Source organism: Cornus florida, unplaced genomic scaffold, assembly GCF_030987335.1.
Source record: "Cornus florida cultivar Cherokee Brave unplaced genomic scaffold, ASM3098733v1 CherokeeBrave_3.0.0_Hap2_Chr02, whole genome shotgun sequence".
Lineage (NCBI taxonomy): Eukaryota > Viridiplantae > Streptophyta > Magnoliopsida > Cornales > Cornaceae > Cornus > Cornus florida.
The window spans coordinates 85,428,996-85,450,983 of NW_026775572.1; the positions used below are offsets into that span (position 1 = coordinate 85,428,996).

At 35.0% G+C, this 21,988-nt stretch overlaps 1 protein-coding gene and 1 pseudogene across 1 annotated transcript; one reads left to right on the forward strand and one right to left on the reverse strand.

The window, feature by feature from the left end:
* The first annotated feature begins 3,202 nt into the window (after positions 1-3,202).
* Positions 3,203-3,301, forward strand: LOC132297855 (small nucleolar RNA R71; annotated as a pseudogene).
* Positions 3,302-11,355: 8,054 nt separating this feature from the next.
* LOC132296491 (uncharacterized) lies at positions 11,356-12,634 on the reverse strand. Its single transcript, XM_059794690.1, has 4 exons — positions 12,376-12,634; positions 12,208-12,266; positions 11,710-12,118; positions 11,356-11,606 (listed from the first exon to the last, which is right to left on the reverse strand). The coding sequence occupies exons 1-4, from the start codon at positions 12,632-12,634 to the stop codon at positions 11,356-11,358; spliced, it is 978 nt and encodes a 325-aa protein (XP_059650673.1).
* Positions 12,635-21,988: the final 9,354 nt, after the last annotated feature.

A 21,988-nucleotide genomic window follows, 5' to 3' on the forward strand; every position in this document is an offset into this window, starting at 1 on the left:
ATACAAAGAGCTCCAAACTTCATCAATGGAGTTAATTATCATCATAACAACTGAGATCTAAAATTTAAAGCATGTGTTCATGAAATCGAATCTTACCGAAATCTAGAGAGAAGGTGAGATGAAGATGAGGTCCTAGATCCGAGAAGAGAGAGAAAGATTCGACACTTGGGATGCTCGCCGGAGACGGAGAAGAGTTGGGATGCAGCGGCGAAGGGGGAATGAAGGTTTGAGATCGATTCTTGTGGAATTGATCAAATGACCACAAATCGATTTTTAAAAACATTCCCTTGCCAGTTCGATCAATTGAACTAAATCCTCAGATCGATCAAACTGACATTGATCTCTCCTCTTAAGTGACAAAGTATTTTTGGGATTTTTGAAAAATAAAAAGTAAAAATAAATAAAATAAAACGGAAAAATATTTTTAGGATTTTTTTTTTTTGAAAAATATTTATTTATCTATATATATATATATATATATATATATATATATATATATATACACACACACACACACACATTGGAATTTTTGAAATTAAGAAATTAAAACAAAGTCAAAATAAAAAAAATAAAAATAAAATAAAAAAACAAAGATCGATCTCTCCAAGATCGATCTCAGAATACCTTTAATTGATTGAGAATGCAAAGAATTAAAGAAATGTTTGATTAATGGGACAGAGAGGCTTTTGGATGCAGGTGGATACAGGTTCAAAATTTTTCTAAGTGTTGGAACTGTAGATCGATCCAAGATAAAGTTGGGTCGATCGAAGAACTAAATATCGATCTAGGAGCAAGTTTGAACGATGGGATAAAGAGCTAAAATATGCAGGTTTTGTTCGAATGATTGGACAGAGAGTGATTTGGATGCAAGTTTGATGCAGGTGGGAAGTTCGATCGATTGAACTCATTTTGAGATCGATCGAACTTATGCAAAATGCTCAATTTCAACATAAAAGTGCATGCAATCCTAATCAAAGTTCCTAACAATGCATTTGAACCCAAAGCCAATATCTAGACTTCGTAAGAAATGGAATTAAAGATAGAAATGAGGGAGGAATAGTGTTTTGACACCCTACGAAATGCCTTGCTAGTCTTTAACGTCTCTAGCAAGACGTTGGGCTCTTTTAGCCCGGATCAAACATCTTATAGTGCATCCCCTCCTGGATAGGGTGATAAGTGCTTTGAACTCCACCCAACAAATGGTTCCCTAGAGAACTTGTTGGATTAAGCTCAAAAGACGTTTTCGGTCCTTGGTCAAAACAATCTTTGGGCTTCCATGCCCTTTCAAAACAAGCCTTTGAAACAATTTTCTTTGAATGCATGGTTGAAGATGGACTTTTTGAAACTTTGGTCTCACACAAAAACTCAATTCCTTCACTTTTAAAGTCATGACATTTCTCCATAACATTAACTTCTTCATGCTTGTCAAATGAATTGGGGGTTGGGTTAAAAATATTCAACTTTACCTTCATGTGGCCAAATGAGATCTTCATTATCCCCGTCCTACAATTAATGTTGGCATTCGCGGTTGCCAAGAAAGGACGGCCAAGGATAATGGGAATTTGGCTCTTAGGATTTGGGACCGGTTCTGTGTCAATGACAACGAAATCAATGGGAAAGAAGAATTTATCAATCTTAATCAATACGTCCTCAATGATACCCCTAGGCTTTTTGATGGATCGGTCGACAAGTTGCAAAACCACCGACGTTGGTTTCAAGTCTCCTAAGCCTAATTTGACATATACCGAGTATGGAAGGAGATTAACACTTGCTCCTAGGTCAAGAAGAGCTCGATTAAACTTTAGAAAAGTGTTATACTGCAAAATTGAGCTTACTTACTCTTTTGAGTGCATAAGTCTTTTAAGAACTTGGCATAAGCCAGAATTTGCTTGATTGCATCTAAAAGCAGAAAATTAACTTTCACTTGCCTAAACACATCCATGATTTCATTTGCTTTGGCCTTTTGCTTGTCAATTGAAATGGATCCTTTTAAGGCATCTGGAAATGGAACTTTTGGCTCAAAAACCTTTTCAGAATTTTTCTTTGAAGTCTCTTCAATACAAGAAGTTTTCAAATCATTTTGCAAATTTCTCTTTTCAAAATCACTTTTCAAATCATTTTTCAACACATTCTCATTTGAAAAATCGTGCATATGCAATGAAGGAGGAATAGGATGAGAAATGGGACGGGTGTCAACTTGTGGTTGCACCGGTTCACTCTCTTCATTGGACATACCCACTTGGTTGTCCACAATCTTTCCACTTCTCAAGGTAGTCACCGCATTGACATACTCTATTGTGTGACCTTCCGATGAGAAATGAGTCTCCACAACACATTGTTGCTTTTGTGGGGCATTCAAAAGCATTTTTCCTTTCTCTCTAGCATTCAAAGTACTAGCTATTTACCATACTTGGGTTTCTAGCTAGCAATGGATTGAGAATGAAAATGAAGCAATTGAGTGTTAGCCTCTAGAGTGCCTAGAGTGGTCAAAACTTTCTCTTCAAAAGTGGGAATCCTAGCATTTCCTTGGGAATATGATTGATTGGGAAAATGAGAATTTGAGAATTGGTTTCCTTGTGATTGATATGATGATCTAAAACCTTGGGAACCTTGGCTTTGTAGTGGAGGTGGAATGTATTTACCTTGGAAGCCGCCTTGGGGAGGGTTTGAGCCTTCCCCTTGGTTTTTCCAAGAGAAATTCGGTTGATTCCTCCAACTAGGATTATAGTGATTGCCATAAGGATTGTTCCCTTGATTAACAAAAGTTGAATTGACTTTTTCATGATGCTCACTTTGCACATATCCATGGGGACAATTGGAAGTAGAATGTAAAACACTTGAACAAGTCATACATGTCTCATTGGATGCATGATGGGAATAGGTAGGGAAGGAAGATACTCGATTTGCCGAGTTTTGGTTGATCAAAAATTGATCAAACCTTTGAGATAATGATTTCATCTCGGCGGCTATTTCATTAAAGTGGTGGACTTGATGTAAGCCAACACTCTTCCTTCCACTTAAATTTTAACCATTCTTCGAAGATAAAGTTCGATGCAAAGAATTTGCACTCATGCTCTCATAAAGACACCACAAGTCATCCTCATTCTTATCAATGTAAGAGACACCCATGGAAGCATCAACCATGCCTTTGTAATTATCCGATAAGCTCTCAAAGAAATATTAAACTAATTTCCATTTGGGCATGTCATGATGTGAACACTTCCTAAGCAATTCATTAAAGCATTCCCATGCCTCATGGAACGTTTCCCCATCCCCATGTGAAAATTCCCTAATTGAAGTTCTCATGGCATTGGTCTTAGAAACTGGATAATAGTTCTTCAAGAACTCTTGTTGCATTTCTGCCCAAGAAGTTATTGAAAAAGGCCTAAGATTGTTAAACCAATATTTTGTCTTGTCTTTAAGGGTGAATGGAAAAAGTTTAAGCCTTAAGACCTCTTCCGGCATGTCTGTGTATCTTACGGTGGAACATACTTCAAGAAACTCATCCAAATGCTTGTAAGGTTCTTCACTTGGAAGTCCATGATAGTTAGGAAGCATTTGAATGGTTTATGGTTTGATCTCATAGTGGTGTGCTCTAAATGGTGGCAATTGAATGCATGTGGGTCCATTATATTCATTAGGCACATAGTGATCTCTTAAAGCAAAGGGAGGATTAGCAATTGGAGGTGTAACATGGGCACCTTGATTGCCTTGAATAATAGGAGGTGGTGGAGCATAGATTGGCCTTGGCATTCCCAGTGGAACTTAGCCTTGTTGTTGTGATGGATGAACAAATGGCCTTAGCATGCCTAATGGAACTTGCATGTTATCATGATGCACATTGGGGTGATGAAATGGATTGACTAAAACTACCTCTTCCCCTAGGGTTTCAAACAATGGATTCAAGATGAAAATTTAAAGGGACAAGAGTGGGTCTCAATGATTTACGACCATGCATGCACAATGCAACACAACAAGTAATAATGACAAACACTTCAACTTCACAACAAATCAACAATCAACAAACTTCCTCCACATACAATGTTCCCATACTCCCATGATATCAACAATATGCAAGAAAAGTAAATTGCCTCCACGCGGGCTCACGATTTATCTAAAATTGAAATACAAGCCTCCAAATTTTTTAAAAAAGCTCACAAAGGTCCTTTAGCACTTCAACTCCAAATTTTTTTAGCATTTAGCTTAGCAATTTTTTTATGATTTTAGCATTTTTTCCTTACTTGCTTAACTCCTTTGCTTGGATGCTCCTTTGCTCACCTTCTTAGCTCAATGCACCTAGTCAAACAAGAACCAACAGAATAAGTAACAAAAATTGAAATGAAAATAAAGTAAAGACATGATCAAAAGAGTACTAATTCCTAATTAATTCCATAAATACGACGTTGCCAATCAATCAATCCCCGGCAATGGCGCCAAAAACTTGGTGCTTTGTCGTACACCGACCCAAAGTTTGCACTAAAAGATAGTGGTGTAGAGCTATGATGAATGTGGCCAAGTTTTACATTTAGAAATGCCACTACTACCTTTCATTAAAAATATAGCTAGGGCAAGTAGGGATCGTCCCAAGGGATTAATGAGTCATACTAGGTTGAGGAATAAAGATTAGGGTTAGTAAGTCGAGTGATCAAAAGATTGGTTGGTGGTTGAATTACACTAAGATGCAATTTAAACTAAAGTAAACAATAATGCAATAAAGAGAATAAAAGAGACAGAGAGATCTTCGGATTTAGAGATCACCACTAAGCATAGCTTTTCTACACCCTTAATGAATGATTAATGAGGGAAAAAAACATGTATTGCAACAAAGTGTGTATGTGTGTGGTTGTTTCAACAAGCATAGATGACAAATTAAGCATATATTGTCTAAACAACATGGTGGATAGCATAACATATCAAATTAAGCCATTAATCCTTTCTTTAAGCTCACAATCCAAACACATCACAAGGTTAGAGCTATATGTTACTTGCTTTCATTAGTATGGAACATCAACAGCAAGCATGGATTGTCCTCCCATTTAACATCTAAACTACAACTACACTACAATTAAGCTAATGATATGAAATTAAACTAATTAAACTAAGGAAGAGGTACAATCCATCAAAAAATGAGTATGAACCATCAAATAAACAACAAGAACATTCCATTAAGCACTATGTCTTGACAATCTTTAGATCTATAACATTAATACACATAGACATGCATCAACAACACAAGAAATAGAGACAACACATGAACATCTATTCTAGCATACATAGACATATGGATAGATTGAAATGATCAATTGAAAGCATTAAACTATACAAATCATTGAATAAACAAGATCTATATATATAAAAATGTCAAAACATGTATCACAATACAAATACCCTGAAAAATACATAAATCAAGATGTAGAAAGCATGATTAGGGCTAACTCTAGCCCCGAGAGGATGTCTAGCCACTCATGGATGATGTCTTCCAACCCTCAAGGGCAAGCTCCATGGAAGAAATCTGCTCCTTGGTTGATGAAGAGCCTCCAATGGTGTCTCTAGCCTCCTCTTTTCCTTTGTTTCCTCACTAAGAATTCTCTCCAAATCTCCCCTCTAAGTCTCTATGTATATCAAAAAGTGGCTCATATTCCTTATATAGGTAGGTCAAATATCACCTAAAATGAGCTAGGCTCGTACACCAAAAATTCCTCCAATGATTGGATATGAGACAACTTCTAATGATCTGGAATTTGGATTTTCTCAAGATTTGGAAAGTTCGATCGATCGAACTTGTAGTGAGATCGATCGAACATGGCTGAGATCTGTTGAATTGAAGCTGGATCGATCCTCAATAGTGGCGCCTTTTTGGATAAAAACAAATCTGAAATATTTTGAAGATATTTTTAGGAAAAGGACAAAAGTGGTTGGTAGGGTGGTACAGCTGGATAAGATCAATCATTTGGATAAGGACAAGATGGTTTAATTGATCAGAGAATGAAGTTGGATCAATCGAAGTTTGAGATCTTTGAATAGGGATAAACATAGCTCAGATCCATCTGGAAGTGATGAGATCAATGAAAGTTGGATCGATTGAACTTTTCTTGAGATCGATCGAAGTTGCTGAAAATTCACCTTTTGCTTCCTTTTGCTCTGCTTTGCTCCTTTCTTTGATTCATCCCAGAATTGCTTCATTTCTGCTCTTATTTGGCTGAGTTAGCTTATTTTAGGGATAAGTACCTGAAAATGAAAATAACACGAAATCAATCTAAAGTGGGAAAATAAGATAGATAAAGGTTCTAGAATACCTAATCTTAAGGGGTTTAAATGCGCACTTTTCAACGCTCATCACAGAACATTCCAACAATACTTGTATTTAAATTTTTTTTCCTATTGAAATTCATATACATCTCTAACAGTATTCATCTATAAAAAATAAAAAAATCATTGAAATTAATAAGTTGGATTAAATTAAGAATAAAAAAATATTGTATAAAGTAAAAACTTACCAAATCATTCTTATTGTAGCCACTCATTAGATTGTCGTGGACATTTTTGTAATATCCAGAAAATTTGTTTCCTTCACACTGAAAGTTTGTAAAATGGTTTATCAGAGCACCATGTGTTCTTTTTTCCATCATCATGTCTCCTAATTGCCTAACCTAGTGAGCGTGAATTCGTTGCCATAATATAGTCTTACTTTGATCTGTACCCATAATTGGATCTTCACCAATTATGATCCATGCTTTGCTCAATGCTATATCTTCTTCTTCGGACCAATTCCCACCCTTTTCCTTGAGGGTGGCTGTGATTGAAAAGGTTGAGATGAATTTTGGAATTAAGGTGTGTATGGGGGTAGTTGAGATGGATTTTGGAATTGAGATGTGTAAGGGGGACAAAATGGATTTTGAAATTGAGGTGTGTATTACGGATAAAATTGGTTTTGAAATTGGGGTTGAGATGTATATTCAGAATGGGTTGGATCTTGAGAGTGCCACCCAAAATTGAATTAAGATGGTATTTCAAAGTTTTCATATTAGTTAATGTGAGGGTTATTAGATGGAGATCGCTGATCCATTGAGTATCGAAGGATGATGATTTAGTGAAATGACTGTTGAAGGATGAGTATTGAGTGAAATGAGTGTAGTATTTTTCGAGATTGTTGTACACCCAACGGCTATATCCCCAATGGCTATATAAACCACTAATTTACTTTTCTGTAATTACTCAAGTCCATTTTCTCTTCCTTCATTCCTCAAATCCATTTTTCTCTTCTTTGATTCCTCTAGCACTTTTTCTCTTCTTTAAATTCTCAACATCTTTACAACAAAAAAAAAAAATGGCATCATCATTACAATTTTTTCAAATCACCGAATCTGATTCTTCAGAAAATTCGTCAAATTCTGATCGGGAGACTGTTTATCAATTCTATCATAAAATGATCAAAATGATTCTGGGTATTTTTACTCCTAAGAATCTAAAAACATTATTTAAACCAAAGAAAAAATGATATATTAAGCGTGATCGGGAAGATGTAGCATAATAACTTTGGAAAGATTACTTCACTAAAAATCACATGTTTCCACCTAAATACTTTCATAGACGGTTCCAGATTCGACGACAGTTGTTTTTTTTTTCACATTGTGAACGATATTACAACTCATGACAACTTCTTCAAATGCTACTAGTCGTATGGGGTGCACCCCTATGTAAAAGATGACAACAGAAATACGACTACTCACATACGGAATTTCAACGGATCTTTGTGATAAGTACATAAAGATTGGAGAGAGCACTTGTAATGACCCAGTTATTTTCTTCCTTTCCTTTTTCCTCAAATTTTGCGGATAAATTTTTTCCATTGTCTTTCCTATTCTGTGTTTGGTTTTTCAAAAATGATTTCTGAGACTTTTTCCTTTAGATTGACAACTTCCTTTAAGGACCGAGTCATTTCCACATTTTTCGTTATCGATATTATTCACTTTTCGTCCTTTTCCCCATTTTGTCTTTTCCCTGTTTGTCACTTTTTGGCACAACCTCACTTTTCGTGCTCGGAGTTGGTTTTTGACTTCACGTATATTCATTTTAAGTGGTTTCCACAAAATACGTATCTTTACTTTTACAGTAAAGTACTCTAGTTGCTCCCGATGTCCATAGAGGCATGGATGCATAGTTTTTCAGAATCTTTTTCTTTTCTTGGGGTGTTTTTCATAAATATCTTTTGAAGATATTTTATTTCAGGGATTTTTAAGAAAATATTTATGGAAGATATTTCCATTCTGAGTCATCAGTGCAATTTTCACTTTTAGGAGAGGCCATTGTGCAATTAATGAAAATTATTGCAAAAATGTCTCATTTTGAGCCTGGATCCTCGTATGGGATTTATTTTCACTTTTCGTCGAGTCGTTTACTCTTAGAATTGTCTTCTGGTCATTTTTCCCCAGTTTCAAGGTTTTTGGATCTAGTTGCTGCTGAACTTGTTTGGGGCATATCCTTTGTTCGAGACTCGATTTTCGACGTTGTTTCTTCCATTGTTCATATTTTCTCATTTCAGTTCTTTTTTGGTCATGGAGTAGTGCCGTTTGAGCGCGTCTGCTCAAATTTCACTTTTCCGGACCCGGCGGGGCCCTTTCAGGGAAATTTTAGGGTTTTCCTATAAATAGGGGGTTATAAAATTAAAAAGTGATCTTCCCCTCTCTTCATGCATGACCAGAAGCTGCCATAGTAGCCTAAGGGGGGCTGCCACTCTTCTTCTCTCAATTAAACCTCCTTCCCTTTGTTAAAAAGTCGTAGTACCTTCGTGTTTTATGCTTGTCTTGACTACGCGCATCTTTCCCCATATTAGAATCCGTTTTTGACCATTTTTTGAGTTCGGGTTTAAGGTCAAGTTTAGATTTTGGTATGTCCTCTTTGGAATTTAATGTTCACCGTGTTGTCCCTGACATAACCTAGGAGTATCGTCGGATTCGAAGCACTTCTCTTTCAGTGGGGATTTGAGATTTTCATCTCAATTGGAGGTAGGGGGTGTTATAGTTTCATATTTTTGTTGCCTTGCATGCTAATGATGCTTATATAACTTGTATGCATGCTTTTGTTCATAATCTAGAATTTAATTTAATTATTTTCTTTGTGTAAAATTTTTCTTATGATGATATTCAACTTAGAATTAAATTGTGGCATGCTAGAAATTTAGGCCTTGGTATGGTGGTTGATATATATTAAATTATGATTATTTGAATAAGAATTACAACTTTTATTTAATATTTATCTTTTGTGAAAATTTAATTCACATAGTTGTATCAAGCATGAAATAAACTTGTAATGTGATATTAAAGTAGGCCTTGGTGAGTTTTTAAACATATGTTAATTTGAGAGCATTTGGAATTGTTTAAAAATCTAGAGGAAATTAATTAATTAGCTTAATTTATTTTATTTTAAGTGTTTTAATCACTTAATTAGTTATTTGATGTTATGTATGTGATGACCATGATATGTCCTTCAACATATATAAATTTGAGGTTATTTGGAATTAATTTGGAATCCAGAGAATTTAATTATTTTTATTTAATTAAATTCTATCTAATTGCTCATGGATTTAATTGTGTTTTGGAAGTTGTTTCTATGTTTAAATCATGAACTTGGACTTGTTGTATATTCACTTGGTTACATTTTGAGCATTAGATAACATAGTTATTATATTTATATTCAGGAGAATATATTTTCCATATTGAATATATCGTTGTCTTGTGTAATGAGTTGCACATTTTGTATTTAACATCTTTCATGCCATAGTAGTTATGGACTTATAGCATGTATTGTATGTGTTTCCAAATTTGGTTGTGCGTGGTAGATAGTTGATTATCTTTTATATACATATTAACATATACGTTGTTGTATAACTTGTTGATTTTGGAAACTTAGAAATGTCGTTGTTTGACTAAGGCTAGAACATGGTTCTAGTACTGGGGATTGTCCCTCTACAAGTCTAGTGCCCATATGAGGAGGTTACCCGTGGGCTAGCAACACTAAAGTAACTACAGTGTCGGTCTGATCTAGCATGACATCTAAGTATCCACCTGGTTTGATTTCACATTTCATTTCAAGTTGATAACTAAATGATATCGTAACTTGTTGTTCCTTATTTGATTTTCCATTTTGAGTTTCAAGATGTTAACTTGACAAATCATGCTTTATGCATGGTATTGGAAGTTCCAATATTGGTTAAATTGCATTGATATCATGACTTGTGTTTTATTGTTCTAATATAGTTTAGGATGATTCCTTAGACTCATTTGGAACATACACGCTAGGTGGCATGACCCACTTTAATTGTTTTCGTATCTTAGATTGCAAATTGATACTGTTGAGAACCTATATCTTGTCACGTTATATAGTGTGCTTCTATATGGTTAAATTGCATGAATGATGTGATTTATGCTAGAAATGATCTAAGATAGTTTAGGATGCTCCCTGAGTCTCATTTTGACATAGACGTTAGGTGGCATAAGCCCCTTGACATGTTTCACCTTAAGGTGATAATTTTGTAAACTACTAGGTAGATGTATGCTCATTTCCTACGAGTAGCTTTATGTTACTCACCCCGAAATTACTGGTGATTTGTTTCAGGTATGAAGGCTTGGTCCGTGATGCACATCATTTCTTGGATGACTTGTAACTTTTAAGTTTCCATTTCATGCAAATGTTAGCATGAAATGTTATTTTGTAGCCTTATATGTTAAAACTTATATCCTTGATTCCAAATATGTAATGTGTACCTAAGTAAACTTTTTGAATGCTTATTTTGTATTTATGACATGAGGCCAAGAGCCATTAATTCTAAAGTTTACAAATATATATTTTTTTTTCAAACTTGAGATTTTAATACTTAGTACTATTCATCGACTTTTTTTTGAAAAATGTGTCGACCGATCTAAAACTTCCTAGGGTCTTGTGAGTGTATTTTAAGATTGCATTTTCAATTTAGACGATTTAAAAACCTCCCGAAGCCCTATTTCATTTCCTTTAGCAGCAGCTCGGAAAGATTTTAAACTTCTTGACCTGATTTTCTTGGGGGTATTCTAGACATTTTACAGTGCATTTTCTTTGTTTTCGTCCATGTTATCTAGTAGAAAACTTGATTTTTTTTTTAAGGGGGGGTTCTTCTTTGTGTTTTTCCAGAAAAAATCGTTTGATGGCTCACAAGGGCGGATCTAGGATTTGTCATTGGGGTGGACTAATATTAAACATAAATTTAATAACAAAATTTCTTAAGCAAAAAAAAAAAAAAAAAAAAAAAAAAAAAAATTATAACATAATATAGATAAATATTTAAATTCAAAGATTACAAAATATCTATCTAAGTTGTCCTCAACGAGTCTTTAAACACTTGAATTCGTCAATAACAGGCTCCAAGTCAATTTTCCAAACAAGCTCCCGTTCAAGATTGATGGTCATGCAGTTAACAAGAAATTCATCTACAATCCTGCTACGCATCGCAGTTTCAACACGTTTAATGCTTGAAAATACTCTTTCCGTAGTTGCTGTAGAAACAGGAAGAATCAATACAAGACGAATCAATCTATCAACCAAAGGGTAGTAATCAAACTTCTTGCTTACAACTAGTTCCCGACTTAAATCAGTAAGAGAAGAAATATTCTAAAACTTGGGATCACTAGATACATCAAGTTAATAATGCATCAACTGAAACTTCAATGTTCTAACATCTTGGCCAGTGAAGTCCCAAGGATAGAAGATTGCATATCTTTTCCACGTTAAAATATTTAAAAGAATCACTAGGATCCAAAGATGAGCTAAGAGTAAGAAGTTCCACTACTTCATTGTTGAATCTATGTTCTAACTCCATCAACTGTAAATCTATTGCAGAGTTGAAAATGTCAAAGTGATAATGGTGCTCAACTGTAATATGATCTTGTTGCTGACAATGACGACCCATACCCTCTACATAACGAGAACTCAAATCAGGTATATCAATGTTATATCGATTGCAAAATGACACCACATTGGCAAGAAAAATATCCCAATAATCTTCTCTGAATATTTGAAGGAGATTTTTAGTTGATGAGACTAATTTCAAAGCATTTAGAATATCTTGAGATTTGCATTGCAAGGCCTGGTAATGTGTGTCAATGAATCCCATAATGTTATCCATTAGGTGTAAAATAAATATGAATTCAAAGTTTCTCATTATCTTGTAAACACCTGAAGCTTGCCCACATATTTGTTGACTTTGTCCACTATTTCTAAGACTTTTAACAACTCTGCAGGATGCAGTATACATATCAATCAAATCCTTCACAGAATCATAATGTGAGCTCCAACGAGTAGCTCCAGCTCGATGCAAGGTGCCAATCTAATTAGCCCCTTTACCAGATTCACGTTCACCTATGCTCAACATATATGCAATATCATCCCTTTGAAAAGATTTTAATTCAGCAAGACGCTTAGGAGAGGAAGCAACAAGATTGACAATACAAGTTAGGTGAGAGAAAAATTGCCAAATATTCGTCTCATCTTTTGCTGCTGCAACTAATGCTAATTGTAATTGATGAGCAAAACAATGGACATAATAAGCAAATGGGCAATCTTTAAGAAATAATGTTTGTAGTCTATTCCATTCGCCGCGCATATTACTAGCACCATCATACCCTTGACCTCTCAAATTTTGAATTGAAAAATCAAACCGACCAAAAATAACACATATTGTATCCTTAAGCGTAACTGCTGATGTGTTTTCAACTCCCACAATGGCAAAAAAAATGTTCCATTAATAAGCCATCATGCTTGACATATCTTAAAACAAGAGCCAATTGCTCTGTATTAGACTCATCTTGTGCTTCATCAACAAGAATACAATATTTACCTCCCGCAATTTCATCACAAATCATTTTTCTCACTCTGTTTGCAAGAATATGAAGAACCTCTTTTTGAATTCACGGAGCAATGTATTGGGCATTTTATGGAGCATTGTCTAAGATAACACTTGAAAGTTCATCATTTCCTTCCGCTTTGCACTTCAACACGTCAATAAAATTCCCACGATTTAATGAACTTGAACTTTCATCATGGCCTCTAAAACCAATTCCTTGCAATGCTAGCAAGCAAACAATTTCAATAGTTGTTTTAAGCCGTATTCGATTCTTCAAAACCTCCTCTCTTGATTGGGCATTCAACATTTTATCAATATGTTGTGCCGATTTCTTGAAATTCCCATAAAGCATGGCACATTTTGTATGTGGTGAGGAATGAAGTCCCATATGTTTCAAGAATACACAATTTTTTCCATCATTAACTCTCCTCTAACCGCTAAATCCACCAACTACAAGTGAAGAACGACTTGCCACCGTATTTTCAAAGAGAAAGCATGGAAAACAATATACTTTATCTTTTAAAGGAAAATACTCTAGCCAAGGAAATTACTTAAACCATTTATACTTAAATTGTCGATTCTGCTTTCCATCTGAAGAGTTAGGATAATTGGAAAGTTTAAGGCCCCAAAATGAAGTAAGCTCGTCTAACCTCATCCATTTACTTTACTGGGTATTTATATATTTGAATACGTAATCCAGGATCTCTTTCAATAGAAGTGGAGTGAAGTTGATTGGGTTTAACAACTTAAGGTAGGGCAGGAGCCACAGGAGGTTGCAAATCAAGATCACTAGGTATATCATTTTTCAATTGATCATCGTCAGCGTTAGATGCACTACCACTAGGTATATCCTTTTTCGATTGACCATCGTCACTCATTTTGCCTCTCTTTTGATAGAATAAGAGAATAGACATAGTTTTCACTTTCTTATTTGGAGATTGAAATTGAGCCATTATTATTTAACCTAATAAAATTTAAGAATGAGTTAGATAAAAAATACCTAAATCAAAATATATCAACCAATACCATGCTAAGACCAGCTGTAAACTGTAGTTTCTACTTTTTAACATTCTATCACAGTATCACTGCTTGTCTACTTTTTCCAAATTAACATAAACGATGTTGTTTAATTCTATTTTAGAATTTTTAGTTTGCAAAACAAGTAATTTTAAATTTTTAAGTAATTTACCTAAATCAAAATATATCAACCAATTAACCGAAACCTATATTAAGTAATTTTGTTAAGAAAAAAATCTGGAATAAAAAAAAATATATATATATATATATATATATATATATATATATATATTGAATAATTGAATAAATGACTTACCTTGAATATCAATTGATCCAATTTGTTGTGCACTTGTGCTTTATACTTAGAGTCTGAAGTGATGAAAGATTGAAAGCAATTCCAATTTGTTGGCCTTCAATAATTTCTGCAAAGGGAGATCCAATTAGAAATTGTGTGATTCAATTCAATTTGTTGACTTTTAAGTAATTTACCTAAATCAAAATAAATCAACCAATTAACTAAACCCTATATTAAGTAATTTTGTTAAGAAAAAAAATGGAATAAAATATATATATATATATATATATATATATATATATATATATATATACATGGAAATTAATAATTGAAAGTCTAAAGTGATGAAAGATTGAAAGCAATTCCAGTTTGTTGGCCTTCAACAATTTCTGCAAAGGGAGATCCAATTAGAAATTGTGTGATTCAATTCAATTTGTTGACTTTTAAGTAATTTACCTAAATCAAAATATATCAACCAATTAACTAAACCCTATATTAAGTAATTTTGTTAAGAAAAAATATGGAATAATATATATATATATATATATATATATATATATATATATATATATATATATATATATATATATACATGGAAATTAATAATTGAAGAAATGAATTATGAGTTACCTTAAATATCAAATTATCAATTGATCATTTGATCATGCACAGTAATGAATCATGAAAGCAATTCCAATTTGTTGGGTAGGACCGTGGGAGGCTGAAACGGAAAGCCTGAAATATGAAATGATTTGCCCTAAAATCTAAAGGAGCCGAAGTGCCGAACATGAGACAGTGGTGGCTGGGACTCTGGGAGGCTGAAAAGTGTAAAGTAAAAAGTGTAAAGACTAAAGTGTAAAGCGCGAAATGATTTGCCCTAAGTTTTTATTATTTTTTTATTTTTATTTTTTTTCTGGTGCCCATCATGGGATTATTTGGTTTGGGCCTTTCTTTTAGTATGGTGGCTGAGTTGAAGTTGGACTTTATTGAGTATTTGAAGAGGGCTAATACTATTAAATTTTTTTTTTCTTTGGGCTGGGCTAATATATTAGTATAGTAAAAAAAAAAATTTTTTTTTTTGGGGTGGGCTACAGCCCACCCTTGCCTAGCCTTGGGTCCGCCCTTGATGGCTCATTTCTGCTCTCAGTTGCGGACAGATCCTGTAGCAACTTTTTGACCCTCTTGAACTCTTTTGATCTAGGGGAAATTTGGGTATTTCACAGTGAGTTTTTTTGTATTTTCTTCCACATTGTCAGGTAGAAAACTTGATTTTGGGGGAGGTTTCTTCTTCGTGTTTTTCTAGAAAAATTCGTTTCTGACCTTGTTTTGGCTCTCAGTTGTGGCTAGAACTTTTCTTCCCCTAGCATGTCATAGTGCTTTTCGAGGTGCTCGTCTCGTCGTCATGACGTCAACTTTTGTTTTTGCTCGTTCTCCTTCGTCCGGACTCCAAATCGAGTGAACTTTTTCTTGAACTTGATTAATTTTTCGCTGTCTTTCCAATGGTGTGCTCAGTTGTACCCAGATCTTCCTAGATAATTATCAGTTTACCCTTTTAGCCTTAAGGGCTTACTTTTCTTCGTCATGTTGTTTCTCCTTTGTCCAGACTCCGAATCATGTGATTCTTGAGTCCATCTTAATTAGTTTTTCGTTGTCTTTCCAGCGGTGTGCTCGGTGACCCCCGAATCCATTTTTTCAAAAATAACTATTTTGCCCCTGGGAGCTAAATTGTTACTTTTCTGATCTTTTATTTCCACGTTAGTTCTCATTGAGTTCCAAACCTCATGGAAGGTCATCAAAGTGTCTTAGAGGCATGTTGTGTCTTAGGAGACCGTTGTCTTATTTCTTACTTTCGTATCTGGATCCGCTATTGGGTCAATCTCTGGTTTATCACAGGACGCACTGGTTTGAAGAACTAGGGTCGTCATAGATGGTATCAGAGCTCCTAGGTTTGAATACCTTGGACGACGGGTTTTGGGTGCATTTCACGTTTTTGTTGCTTTATTTTACGTATTTATATACTTCATGATAACATGTTTTGGTTTGATAACATGTTTATATGCTTACGTGCTACATGTGGTATGCCGTTTGTTTAGTACGATTGTATTCCATTGTAAAGAGTATGACATATGATGTATGCTAGGTTAAATTTGTATATGCATAACTGTCTTGCATATTTGGCATGACACGGGATTGGTCATTGAGGCACGAGTTGAGATTAATGGTGATTGTAGTCACAGTTTCATTATAGTTTAGGTCGTTATTGATCTAGCATCGGTTTTGAGGTAGGTAGAGAGACACCTTTTGTTTAGGCCCTCATGAGTTGAGTCATTGACTACAACCGTAGGACTGGATTTGTTGGTTTTGAGCTATGATGAGGTTATGGACCTCTTAGGATCCTTGGTTGTTTTGGAAGGTTCCTCTGAGATTGCAATTTTTGTGGGCCGGTGCATGGCACTGTCATTCTACCGTAGTGGCTAGCTATGAGGGCAGTTCAGATGGAATCAACATTGGTTTTGTCCTGATAGGCATATTCCCTTTGATCGATGATAATGATGGTTGTTTTAGCGATCAATTGTAGTGATTGATTTGGTTGTCGTTGGTACGGCTAGAGTAGCCATTTCATTTGAGTTCTCCTTGCGTGATGACGCTTTTGTAGTCGAGTCGATTGATCAATGTTTCGGGATAGTGAGAGCATTGCATTGTTAATGTCACTCGTAGTGTCACCTTTAGATTCGGAAATAGATTGTAAGAGTCTTACCATTATGGTGAGGGGTCACGTTTGTTTTGAGACAGGTTGTTGTCACATTGGTTTTTGGAGTCAGATTATAGCTAGGACTTGTTTCCTTTTTACCTAGACACTTTAGGACACGATGTCCATAGGGTTCATTGTTGCACCATTTTATCTTCTACAGTTTTGTTTACTACCATGTTAGTAATATGATTTATGTTATTGCGATGCATGAGTAGGTGGAGGTCTATCCACATTTGTTTTCTTGTTGTGTGATATTAGCATGCCTTATTTATATGCTTAGAGATGCAGTATTGTTGTTGTGCTTTAATGACATGCTTTTGTGTTTACTTGGAGACGTGCCGCGTGTACTCTTGACTTTATCTATGTGAGTAGATTTACTTATTTGGTAGTTGCCTTCCTTGTTATATGCATGACTTCCATGTTGGTTTTCCTATTTGTTTCCCTCGGTCGCGCGTAGTTTGTATGCTGGTTTCTGTAATGGTTTCATTATGAGATTCCTTATAAAGGAGTTTTCATATTTGTTTTGTCTTGAGATGTCTACTTCCCTAAGGTGGGAAGAATGCTCCATTTTTTATATTTGATATGTTGCCACTTGTGGGAGAATAAGGTTTCTCCTCTTTTTCTTGGTTCATGTTTGGGACTTCACAAGGAGTGAGTCTCTTTTCTTCATCACCTTGTGCACGGTTTTGGGGTTGGTTGGTCCGTGAGGATCGCTATTGTTGTCTTGAGTCCTTAGTGAATTTTGGTCGACTTACTCCCATGTAGGGGGTGAAGTCTTTGACCTTGTTATCTTTTGTTTCAGAGGTGGAGTCGTGGTGTTGTCCTTCTTAGGACTGGTGGTTCTTTTCCTTCATGTCTTCCCTTGGGGAGTTTTTTCCGTGGTTATTGATGGAGTTGTGGTGCTCAGAGTGAGTTGATTTATATGAGATCATTTTATGGGGACTTGTGTCCTTATCATTGAGGATTTGTTTGATTCGTGAGGTGAGCTCGATGCTCTTTTGAGGATGTCTTTTGGAGACTTCCTTTGGTTTTTGGATTAGTTATTTAATGTTATGTATGTGATGACCATGATATGTCCTTCAACATATATAAATTTGAGGTTATTTGGAATTAATTTGGAATCTAGAGAATTTAATTGTTTTTATTTAATTAAATTCTATCTAATTGCTCCATGGATTTAATTATGTTTTGGAAGTTGTTTCTATGTTTAAACCATGGACTTGGACTTACATTTTGAGCATTGGATAACATAGTTGTTACATTTATATTCATGAGAATATGTTTTTCTTATTGAATATATCATTGTCTTGTGTAATGAGTTGCACATTTTATATTTGACATCTTTCATGCCATAGTAATTATGGACTTAAAGCATGTATTATATGTGTTTCCAATTTTGGTTGTGCGTGGTAGATAATTGATTATCTTCTATATACATGTTGATATATACGTTGTTGTACAACTTGTTGATTTTGGAAACTTGGGGATGTCGTTATTTGATTAATGCTAGGACATGGTTCTAGTACGGGGGATTGTCCCTCTACAAGTCTAGTGCGCACATAGGGAGGTTACCCATAGGCTAGTTACCCTAAAGTAACTATGGTGTCAATCTGATCCGGCGTGACGTCCAAGTATCCACCTGGTTTGATTTCGCATTTCATTTCAAGTTGATAATTAGATGATATCGTAACTTGTTATTCCTTATTTGATTTTTCATTTTGAGTTTCAAGATGTTAACTTGAGAAATCATGTTTTATGCATGGTATTAGAAGTTCCAATGTTAGTTAAATTACATCGATATCGTGACTTATGTTTTATTATTCTAATGTAGCTGAGGATGATTCCTTAGACTCATTTGGAACATAGACGCTAGGTGGCATGACCCACTTTAATTGTTTTTGTATCTTAAATTGCAAATTGATACTGTTGAGAACCTATATCTTGTCGCGTTGTATAGTATGCTTCTATATGGTTAAATTGCATAAATGATGTGATTTATACTAGAAATGATCTAAGGTAGCCTAGGATGCTTCCTGAGTCTCATTTTGACATAGACGTTAGGTGGCATGAGCCCCATGACATGTTTCACCTTAAGGTGATAATTTTGTAAAATGCTAATTCGATGCATGCTCATTTCCTACGACTAGCTTTATGTCACTCACCCCGAAGTTACTAGGGATTTGTTTTAGGTATGAAGGCTTGGTTTGTTATGCTCATCATTCCTTGGATGACTTATACCTTTTAAGTTTTCATTTCATGCAAATGTTAGCATGAAATCTCATTTTGTAACGTTCTATGTTAAAACTTGTATCCTTGATTCCAAATATGTAATGTGTACCTAAGTACACTTTTTGGATACTTATTTTGTATGTATGACATGAGGCCAAGGGCCATTAATTCTAAAGTTTACAAATATGTTTTTTTTTTAAAACTTGATATTTTAGTACTTGGTACTATTTGATAAGTGCTTAAATGTTGCACATTTCAGCACCTAAGCTAGTGTATTTCAGTCTTTGCATCTATCTTAATTTCATGTTTTAGTCCTAATTTATGTTTATGTGTATTTCAGGGCAATAACGTTAAAATGAGCTAAGAACAGTCCATTAAATCCTTTTTGGAATCGAGCAAAGACAATTAGATAAAGCCTATAAAATGTCAAAAAGCGGCCGCAGCTCATTGTTCGTATAGTGTGCTCATCCTTTAAAAGCGATCAATTCTACCTTTTTCCGGGCCTTTGATGATGTTCTTAACGATCAAGAAGCAAATCGATTAGCCTGGGGGCCAAATGGAGTTAAATGGGGCTTAAAAGAGATTTCTAGCACTGGGGGATCGATCCCCAACTATTGGCAGAAAGGTGCAAAAAAATACCCCCTGGGGATCGATCCCCATGCCCCTGGCAGCATTATGGGATTTATCTTTTACTTGGCTACCGGATTTTATTGTTTGGGCTTATTTTTTGTAACTTATGGGCTTTAATAGAGTTTGTTACTTAAGGGAAACAAGCCCATTATTTTTTGAGTTAATTTTTCATTAGTTTGGAGAGAGTTTTATTTTTATCATTATTAAGTTTTATTTTCTATACCGTGATATTACGTTCTCTCTGGAAAAAGGAGAAAGCTAGGGTTGGAAGAACATTTTATGGAGGCTCTGTCTACAATTGAAGGAAGAAGAAGAAGGAGTCAAAAGATGGGGATTGGGCTTGTTGACACCATGATCATCTCCTCCATGAGCTAATTCTTCACTTAGGGCTTGGATGAGCCCTAAGTTCATATAACCTAAACCTTTGTATTTCTTTTCTTGGGGAATTAATATGTTATAATTAACCATATGGCCTTGTGATTTCTTTATATATACATGCTTGATTTGATAAATTAGGGCTTGTATTGATAAATTCTTCCATTAAAATCTCTAGTTGATTGTATGTCTATATATGATTAATTAGGTATTTTAGTCTTCATTAGATGATTGAAAATTAATTCTTCCATTGATTCTATATGAAAATTGCATGTCTATGTGTGATTGATTTAGAATTATACTCTACACTAGATACTTCTTTTAGTTGTGTTTAGTGATGGTCATAGAATGATACTTAGTTGATATAATTGTCAATTAATTTAGGATAAAGGCTTAATCTTGATAGGTTGTTCTACAAATTAGCTTATTGTCATTAGTTAACTGTAGTAAAGTAGGCAATTTGTACTTGATTATGTTAATCCATACTTCTAATTACAATTTGTATTATCTTCTTGAATGATGTGTGCTCTTATCGGATACATTTGTGAATGTGTATGGTGGCTTATGACGTAGTTTTGAATGGGTTCTACACTTTAGTTTAATTGTCATTAGGTAGATAATTCATTCTTGATATTGATAATCTATGCTTACAACTGTGATTTGTGATGATAATGTGACCACATCTATAATTACACTAATGAATTCCCCATTAATTGAAAGCATATGGTTAATTGCATGAGCTTAGTGGTGAATTCTAACCCTAAGACTCTCTTCCTATCTCTTTAATTCTTAGTTTAATTTAATTTAATTTATTTGCAATTCCATGCTTTCAATTGAACTCTAGTTTAATTATTCACCAAAATCTTTTTCTCTCAAACTCTCTCTCTCTATTTATCTCTTTCACAATCTAATTAACTTTAAAACCAAGTTTAATCCCAACACGTGTTCAATCCCTTGGGACGATCCCTACTCGATTCATACTATATAGTATAAGTGTCTAGCGGTTTATAAATGTAAACTATGATGCCCGCTTGATACCATTTCCAAAACCAAAGTGTTGTGCATTATTTTATACACACGCCAGGGTCGCATCATTATTCATCGACTTTTTTTTGAAAAATGTGTCGATCGATCCAAAACTTCCGGGGGTCTTGTGGGTGTATTTTAAGATTGCATTTTTAATTTAGACGATTTAAAAACATCCCGAAGCCCCATTTCCTTTCCTTTAGCAACAGCTCGGAAAGATTTTAAACTTCTTGACTTGATTTTTTTGGGGGTATTCTAAGCATTTTACAGTGTATTTTCTTTGTTTCAGTCTATGTTATCGAGTAGAAAACTTGATTTTGGGGGGGGGGGGGGGGGTGGTTTCTTCTTCGTATTTTTCCAAAAAAATTCATTTGATGACCCATTTTTTCTCTCAGTCGCGGACAGATCCTGTAGCAGCTTTTTGACCCTCTTGACCTCTTCTGATCTAGGGGCAATTTGGGTGTTTCACAATGAGTTTTTTGTGTTTTCCTTCTCGCAGTCGAGTATAAAACTTGATTTGGGGGGGGGGGGGGGGGGGGGGGGGGGCTCTTCTTCATGTTTTTCCAGAAAAATTCGTTTCGGATCTCATTTTAGCTCTCAGTTCTAACTAGAACTTTTCTTCCCCTAGCATGTCACGGTGCTTGTCGGGGTGCTCGTGGGGTGCTCGTCTCGACGTCGTGACGTCGACTTTTGTTTTCACTCGTTCTCCTTCGTCCGGACTCCAAATAGAGTAAAAAATTTTTTGAACTTGATTAATTTTTCATTGTCTTTCCAATGGTGTGCTCGGTTT